At 27.6% G+C, this 9,028-nt stretch overlaps 1 protein-coding gene across 4 annotated transcripts in view; it reads right to left on the bottom strand.

Moving 5' to 3' along the window:
* The window catches only part of LOC107453375 (uncharacterized), a 44,538-nt gene that overhangs the window by 7,921 nt on the left and 27,589 nt on the right, over window positions 1-9,028 (bottom strand). For all 4 annotated transcript variants that reach the window (XM_043041135.2, XM_043041136.2, XM_071188362.1 and 1 more), the window contains 4 exons: window positions 5,741-5,848; window positions 3,350-3,461; window positions 2,219-2,321; window positions 2,049-2,105 (listed from right to left, as the gene is read on the bottom strand). In XM_043041135.2, coding sequence (XP_042897069.1) covers window positions 2,049-2,105; window positions 2,219-2,321; window positions 3,350-3,461; window positions 5,741-5,848 — 380 coding nt within the window. The remainder of the gene's footprint in view (window positions 1-2,048; window positions 2,106-2,218; window positions 2,322-3,349; window positions 3,462-5,740; window positions 5,849-9,028) is intronic.

Genomic DNA, 9,028 nt, shown 5'->3' with positions numbered 1-9,028 from the left:
TTAAAACTTAGCTGTTGTATGATAAATCCTGAAACATGGTTGGACACATAAACCAACATCACATTCATCGCACTGATAGCGGGATTTTTTTTGGATTTTTTTTCTTGAACAAACAGCACATTTTCGCGATGCATTTTTCTTTGAAGACGTTGATGGAAATAATAAAAAGCACCAAATACATACGGGAAACGAAAGCGAAAAAAGAATAAGCCCGACCTTACTCAAATAAATACAACCAAGCGATTAATAAATACAATATCACTTTTCCATAACATTCTTTTTACCATTCCCCCTCCTCCGAAATTAGTAATACATTCGCAAAGCAAACACTTTCAAGGCCATTTTACTGCATTCTGAAATAGGGGGTGTAGTTCTATTTATAGCAGCGCAATGCAAAGCATGGTACTTCGGGAAAGCGTATATATACGCCTGCGGCAGTTAACGCATCGTCTGGCCGAAACGTATATATACGCCCGCGGCAGTTAAGGGGTTAAAAAGAAGTTTGATTTTTTAAGAACTGATGAAGTTTTTACGCTGAATTAAATTAAACCAATTGTCAGATGCTAGGATCAATAGTTTAGAAATTATAAAGATTTTATGTACAGAAATATTGCTTACGTAAAAAAACTAGATAGAAATGACAAATAAGAAAGTAAATATAAGTTGAAAATAACCCACTATAAACATAAAAATCCTCATAACTTCGGAAATATTGGATCATCCATTCCCTATTACTATCCTATTCCGATTGATTCATTTCTGGTCTCATTTAATCCATCATAAAAAAATTTTCAGGATACAATACCTCACTTGTCTTGATAGTAATGTTAGGTGCATAAAAAGTAGAAAATTGTACATTTAACTCATAAAATGTTTATAATTACCAAACTATTAATTCTATCTTCTAGAATCTAGATGATGGCGATTTATTCAATTGGGATTAAAACATATCGGCAATAATGTCTCTATTTGTTATTTGGCTAAATACCAGTATTATATTTTATCCCACTTTTACCCTTCTCCAGTCAATACCGGCAACAAGAGTTTGCGGGATTTTCACGTGAGATTACCAGGGACTTCTATGAATAAATTCCAATAGACCCCAGCTTGTTATTTTGAATGTCTATACCAAACTCTAACATAACTATATTAATGGTTTTATTAAATTGCTTATTATAAAAAAGAGAGGAAAAAAAAAGACTTCATGATGAAATTGCACAACACAGTGAATGTAGAATAAGATCTATAAGCTAATCAATAAATTATACTCCTATTATTAACTTCAAAACTAACTAATTCTAGAATTAACTTTCTATGTGAGTTCTGTTAAACTGGTAAAGCAAATATTTTATTGCAGACTTCGGTTTAATTTTTTTAATAATTTGCTAATTTTATGTTTTTTATTGCACAAATACACGCATCTCTGATATCTAAAACCATTAAAGATGTAGTTCGTCATTTATAATTTTTCAATTAAATATTTTTTAAGCAAAACAAAAATTTGATTTTCACTTATTAAAAAAAATTTAAAGTAACAGTCATTACACAAAACAACTCTAATGTTTCATATGTATATTAAATTACTCATTATGTAGAATTCATTTCATGTGTAGAGGGTTATTATATGACCTAGCCTACTTACATTGTACAGAAGAAGAGGAAGAACTTTTAAAACATTTAAAAGAGTGCATCTTAGCAATATATTACACAGGAAAAGGCCACACTAAACAATTCTAAAATAAATTAATTGTTTGTGATATTTTTTAAAAGGCAAGAGCAGAAAAAATTTTTTCTGTCCCTTTCATGTTTTGTGATTTAAATATTTTTCTGTTAACCTACTAATAGTTTTTAAGATGAAAAAGTACCATCATTTTAAATGTAAGCTGTTTTTGGGATATAATTATATAGCCAAATTTACAACAATCAACACATGATGCAAAATATGTCATCATAATGAAATGGGACATGAAGTTGCTCTCTACTAGAGAAAATACTATACCCAATTCAGTACCTTAGTATTTTGAAAGCAATACAAAATGGAAACTTACTTTCGCACAATACCACCATCACAAGCTGTGTAAAGAAGTCCACCATTTGAAGTGTACCTGAAGAAAAAAAAAACCAGCATTATTTCAAATCATAATTATTTATTTGCATTATACTTCAATCTTTAACTTAAAAATTCCCATAACCAAAAAAAATTTAATTTAAAAGTTACCTCAACTTCCATATTGGCACATTACCATGTTCTCTTAAACGCTCTTGGATGCCAACATCTGGTATATAGCCAGATATAATATCACCACCTACCATCATTAAACCTATTACATAAATTAAGAATAACAATTAAAAAAGAAATCCATGTCAGAAAATTTAAAAAAGAAAAAAAAAACTAAAATTTCTATGTGTTGGATGTAGGTTGTTTTGCAATCATTTATAGACAAGAGTCAGACGACAGTAAAATTATAAAAGGAGTTGGAAAGTTAAAACCATATTTTATTTTTGCAAAAATATTTAATACAAGACAAAACTCATTCTCAACATTTTAGTAATAAAAACTTTAAAAATATATTGATTAATTTAAAATTGCAATGTTAAATGGTTTCACAAGGATAGATCCAAAAAAGGTAAAATTTATTTATTATCAGTACACACAAAAAAAAAGAAAAATATACAGAATTATGAGGCAGACTTTCTTATAATTTTTTTAACAATTATTAAACATTCAAGCATTATCTGAATGCAGGACCAACTTGTTTAACCCATCTTGATAGAAATCATGTAACTGCCTGTAGAGACAGGAGCTGTTTTCAGAACACTGTCTGAACCTTGTCCCAAAAAAGCTTTCTTTAAATTTTAGAAACAAGAAATAGTCACTGGGTGCCAAATCTAGGCTGAATAGGAAGTGGCTCTAGATTATCCAGTTGGAGCTTTGCAAAAATGATAGAATTTTGCAAGCACTATGGGATCTAGCATTGACAAGAAAGAGGAATGGTTCTAATACATTTGCAAACTGGCACTAGAAATTCACACAACTGCTGTCAGGAAACTAGAGCCATTTGTCTCAAATCTGGTTTCCATAATAATTGTACTACAAATGCTAATATTTGTAACTTTTTCCTCCGACTCAATCCAGTACTTTTATAAAATATTATCGAATATTAAAAAAAAAGTAAAAATTCTTTCTTAACATTTTACAAACAAAAGTTCTGAAATGTGATTAATTATAAACCTTAATGCTGCGTCTAAAGGCAGCATCACCAAATTATCTTAGATATAAAACAGCTCTATAAAGCATTGATTTTATTCATAAGAAAAAGAAACAAAAATAAGCAAAATGAAAACTTACTGAAAAAGCCATCTTCTGAACCTGTTCCATATGTTTCTGGTGTTGGAGCTATAGAATTAGCACTATGACCAACTTCAAAGCAATGCAAGTAGCGACCATCTAATGTAGTAACCTGTAATTAGGATATCATGACAAAAATTTTTATACTCTAATTCAAAAAAGAAGTAAAGATAACCAAATTTTTTAGTGAATATTTTTTCCAACCTCCAAACAATAATGAAAAATAAAGAATTTATTTATTTTTACAACAGTAATGAAATCAAAGACCAGATGATGTCGAAACATTGATACAGCGTAGCTAATAAGCGAGATCTTAGTAATGCCAAGCTTTCTTTGCATAACACAATTATTATTGATGGATAATTAATTTTTAAATAGGCAGAATATACCAGGTTAAAATTAAAAATACTGAATTGAAAGAAAAAAAACTTGAAAGGAAAGATTTTTGAATTTCAAAGATACTAGAAAAAAAATACATAATTGCTATATACTTAATATACGAAGCTCATCCAGAAAGTAAGTTTCCCTATTATTCAAAAAAAAAGAACTCAAACTTTCAGGAACATATTTATTGGCAGCTAGTATAGCAATGTTTCAGCTATTTTTCAACATAGCCACCACCACAATTGATACACTTGTCACATAGTGGGATCAACTTTTGTATCCCTCTGTTGTAGAACTCTGCTGTCCGTAAATGGAACCAGTGTGTGACAGACGTCTTCAGCTCTTCGTCATTGCCAAAACGCTCACCGGAGGACAGAAATTTCTTGAGGTGCAAGAAAACATGAAAATCGCTGGGAACAAGATCAGGGCTGTAGGGTGGATGAACAAACAATCCCGAGCCAAATTTCGTCAAAACAGCTGATGTGCGTCGAGCCGTATGTGAACGAGCATTGTCATGGAGGAGCACAACGCCTGCAGTAAGCATTCCACGCCTCTTTAAATGGCACATCACAATTTCTGCAGTGTTTCACGGTAACAGTCAGCGTTTACTGTTTTAACACGTGGTTCCATTCACAGACGGCAGAGATCTAAGACAGAGGGATACAAAAGTTTATTCCACGATACGATAAGTGTATCAACTCTGGTGGCGGCTATGTTAAAAAATAGCTGAAACATTGCCATACTTGTTGCCAATAAATATGTTCCTGAAAGTATGAGTTCTTTTTTTTTAAAAAAAATAGGGAAACTTACTTTCTGGATGCGCCTCGTAACTACAACAGTTTCATCTTCATCTTAGTGATCAATCATCAATTACTATGACTCTTTGATAAGTAATGCTGCTTTACATAAAAATATATTTTCTAGCAATGGGTAAGTGAGCATCATTAATTTAGACTAGAGATATGCCCTGCAGTGGAACTAAATGTGGGCAAGAGATGACATCTGAATCAAAATAAAGCTTCAGAGAAGCACCAAATTCATGCCACATAATTAGGAATTAATTTCAGAATAAAATAATGCCTTCATTTAAACATATTTAGGTGTTCTTTCCCATTCCATATAGCACACTATTCTGAAGAATTTTCACACTGTTGTAGAACTTGTTTTTTTCAAAGAAAATTTCATGCTAAATATAATTTTCTATTGCTTCATTTAATAATGATCAAAATAATTTTGATTTGTAAGGAATAGAAAAAATTATCTCATTTTAAATAATAAAATGATGCCAAATTTGAGCACAACTCCTTCTGAAAAATGAAATTTCAAAAAAAGTTTTAACACAAATTTTTTATATCGCAAGAAAAACTTGAGTTATTTTTTTTCAAATTTCATCATTTAAAATTATCTAGTATAAAATGATGTAAAAATGTGTGCACCTCACTATTAAAAGTTTCTGATCATTTTTTTAATTAAATAATTATAAATGATAATTATTTTTTACACATACCTACTTTAAAAAAAAGTTTTATTATTGTGTGCTAAAATATTTTCATTAGCTTAAATAGTTCCAAGGATATAAAGTACACAAAATGTGAAATGAAAATCAAGATGCCTAAATTTTGGCCATTCTCTTAATTAAACAATTAGGCTCATATTCTTTAGATTGCGACTTAGAGTTATGTTTTGAGGATTAAAAATCCAAATCAAGTAATATGCTCATTTCAAGTTTTTGTGCTCGATTTTATAACTTAAAGTATCGTCTGCACAAACTGAGTAGTATATTTAAGGTTAGCTCATTGAACTTATAAAATTGCGTTGTAGAACAAGAGAATCTGAATATGAGATAAGAAATAATTAAGGCTTTCCAATTTTTGGTGCAATGAAGGATACAGAATATTTAAAGAAAATAATTTTATTTTAGGGTATTTTGAATGGGTCAGCTGGAATTAAATAATCACATATGCAAAAAAAAAAAAGACTCGCAGAAAGAATAAAAAAATTTAATACCTTACACACTCCATCACATGACAAAGAAAGTATAGCACTCTGTTGACTGCGAACAAATGGCCAACTACTGTGGACGAATGTAATATCTCGAATAACATTTGTATGTAGCTGAAAATAAAATAAAAAATATTTATTTTTCCCAGAGGAAAAAATGACCCCAGAAAAAATACATTTCTTCCACACAAGTGGAAGAAGCTAATATTAAAAAAGAAATATGAAATACAAATTTTTTTAAACGATGTATAAATGCATCCGAGTTTAATTGATAACATCAATTTCTAAGCTATTTAATAAAACATATTTAAGAAGACAAAGATAAAGGAGAAATAATTTTAACATAATTCTTAAGAAATTAAAACAACTGTAAATTTTTCCAGTTTCTAGTTAAGGAGTAATATAAATTCTAATTTCATAATTATTTAAAGAACTATAGAAATATAACAACATTTTATAAATAAAATTAAATTAACAAGTTATCGACAAATCATAATGACTACTAAATATCACATATTGAATTCAATTACAAATAGTATACAAATTTCATAATTTAATATTGTCAAGTATGAATACTCAAATCAACTCTTAAATAATATGATATTACAGGGTGGTCACTCAAATCAGATTTCAAATTTCCCTGATTTTTCCAGGTTTTCCAGGCAAAAATCTTAAAATTTCCAGGTCTGTTTTTTTTTCTTATAAAGTGTAGAATATGTACAAGAAAAGTGTCTATATTATAAAATATTTTATTCAAAATGTCATTTTTTAACATATCATCATGAAAAAATAATTTATTTTGACAATTTGACAAGATTTTTTTTATTTTTAAATGTTTTGGTACAACATTAATTTTTAAAAAGACATGTGGAGAAAATAATATGTTTAGCTTATAGAATATATTGTTTTTATAGAATTTTTTTTTTTTAATGTGTTACTTTAAATAGTTTTTGCTCTAAGTCTACCTACCAAAAGGCAAAAACATAATGACCAATAAAACCACGGATAAGTATTGTTTAATATATTTTCATTAAGCAAAGGAAAACCGTTCCAGATGATTATATATCAACAAATTTTTATAATTACAATGGCCCCCAAAAGTGTTCATTCACTTATAACTTTTATTGAAAAAGGAAATAAAAATTCATTAATTAAAATAAAAATTCATTAATTAAAATAAAAATTCATTAATTAAAATAAAATTTAATAAATTAAAATAAATTTGATTTGGTATTTGATAATAAGATGTATAATCTATTCTTAGCAAAACTGCAGAGAATATTTTAAAAACAAAGCAAAAGTTTATTTTTAAGATATCAATAAGCAAATAGTAACAAAAATTTTACCCCACGAAAGTCATCGTACGCTTAAATGATTTCTTATTTCAGAATTAAAATTGTCTATTGCTTAAATTTTTTTATTTGATTATTTTTCATTTAATTTCTTATTTATTTATTTAGAATTTAGTATCAAACTTATGAAAGCAAAATTATATTTCAATTTTTGCATGCTAACACCATAATATTTTCCTTTATCATTTAAAAACGGCTCGTGATCATAATAAAACAATAGACCAAATTTGAAAGTTTAAGATTTGTCATCATAAGAGGTAAATCAGTAATGAATATTGTTAATTTAGTTTATTGTGTCTTATTGCACTGTGCAATATGTGATAAAATGCTTAAAAAGACTTCATCTCAGCCATTAAAATTATAAAATTTGTGGAAAAGTTCATAAATTCACAATTGAGTATTGGAAAAGTTTCTGTAAAATTTAATAAAAAATATTCTGCTTGAATTTCACCCAACAAAAAAAAACTAGTCATATTTATTTAAAAAAAAACTTAAAGCTATTGTAGATGCAAAAAGAAACTACTAAATATTACTAATTAGAAAAATAAGAATATTTACTAATAAGCAGAGATTTCTTTGAAAGTGTATGATGACTTTTGTGTGATAAAGTTTTTGTTACTTTTTGAAGATTTATTTTTTAAAAATAAACTTTAGCTTTGTTTTCAAGATATTCCCCACAGCTTTGATAAGAATATAGTATACTGTTTATTATTAAATATCCATTCTGAAATATTCATTTTAATTAATGGATAGTCTTATTTCATTGAAAGTCATAAGTGCACCAACACTTTTCTGAGTTACTGTATTTACATTTCAATATAAAACTGTACTGTGTACTGTATTTTATCTTAACAGTGCTTTTAATAAAATTCATTGATCATATTTTCTTTAAACCAATATCTCAAGTCAAATTTTTAAATAATGCTGCTTTGAATTAGCATTATTATTTTAAGGGACTCAGTATACAAAAATACATGCCACAAATGTAAAATTGTCTAATTTTTTGTTGTATACTCTGAAAAAAAAAGTAGAAAAATTTTATACTTTTTTGTATTTTTCTCTTATTCGAAATTAAAATATTTAAAAAATTCCAATCTAAATACATAGTTTTTTAGTTTAGTATAGTAAATTGTTTTAGTTTCAACAACTAGAATCTTGTACAGCACAGAACTAAAGCACTAAACTTCGTTTTCCTTCTATCTACTAAACACATCTGAAATTTTTTCTTTTATATTTTATGTTTATACATCATTTAATATGTTTCCTATGCATTCCTTAGTCTCAGTCAGTATTTTTAGGGTAAAAGGAGGAATACTTTTGGGAATATCTCTCTGGAATGCAAGCAACATTTATGAACGTTCAAAAGTGATAACTATACAATTAAAATTTTGAATCAAATATTTACCAACAAAACAGCAAAATTAAATAATATACAGTTAGTTCTTAAAAATTTTTTTTTAAAAATTAAAATATGTTATAAAAGGTTAAAATGAAATAGAAATAATTAGCATTAATGCAACAATTGTAACAATTTGTCGACAAACATTGCTGTTTGCGATTGTTAAAAAATGTGTGATTGGTTTAGTTTGCTGAGAAAAAATACGTTAAAGATTTCCTTGAATGGGAGTACAAAAGCTTTCAGAAGAAGAGTGCAATATAAAAATCTCTTATTATTAAATTATAAGCAACTAATTTTTGGAAAATTTTATGAAGTTAAAAATACAAAAACATTTTGAATCATTTTGTCAAAATAGAAAAAAATTACCACCAAACAGGGTTGGGTTTTTGACGTCAAAAAGTGGTTTTTGACATGACAAGGGTATAATACTGGTTTAAACCGTCAAAAACCCGTCAAAAATTTCAAAAACTAAAGTTTGCCAAAAAAATATATAAACTTCAAAACTACCAGCAATAAAATAAATAACACTTGAAATTTAATTAT

Source organism: Parasteatoda tepidariorum, chromosome X2, assembly GCF_043381705.1.
Source record: "Parasteatoda tepidariorum isolate YZ-2023 chromosome X2, CAS_Ptep_4.0, whole genome shotgun sequence".
Taxonomy (NCBI): Eukaryota; Metazoa; Arthropoda; class Arachnida; order Araneae; family Theridiidae; genus Parasteatoda; species Parasteatoda tepidariorum.
Note: the sequence above shows the minus strand (reverse complement) of the source record. Positions and strands in the feature narration are given on the sequence as shown.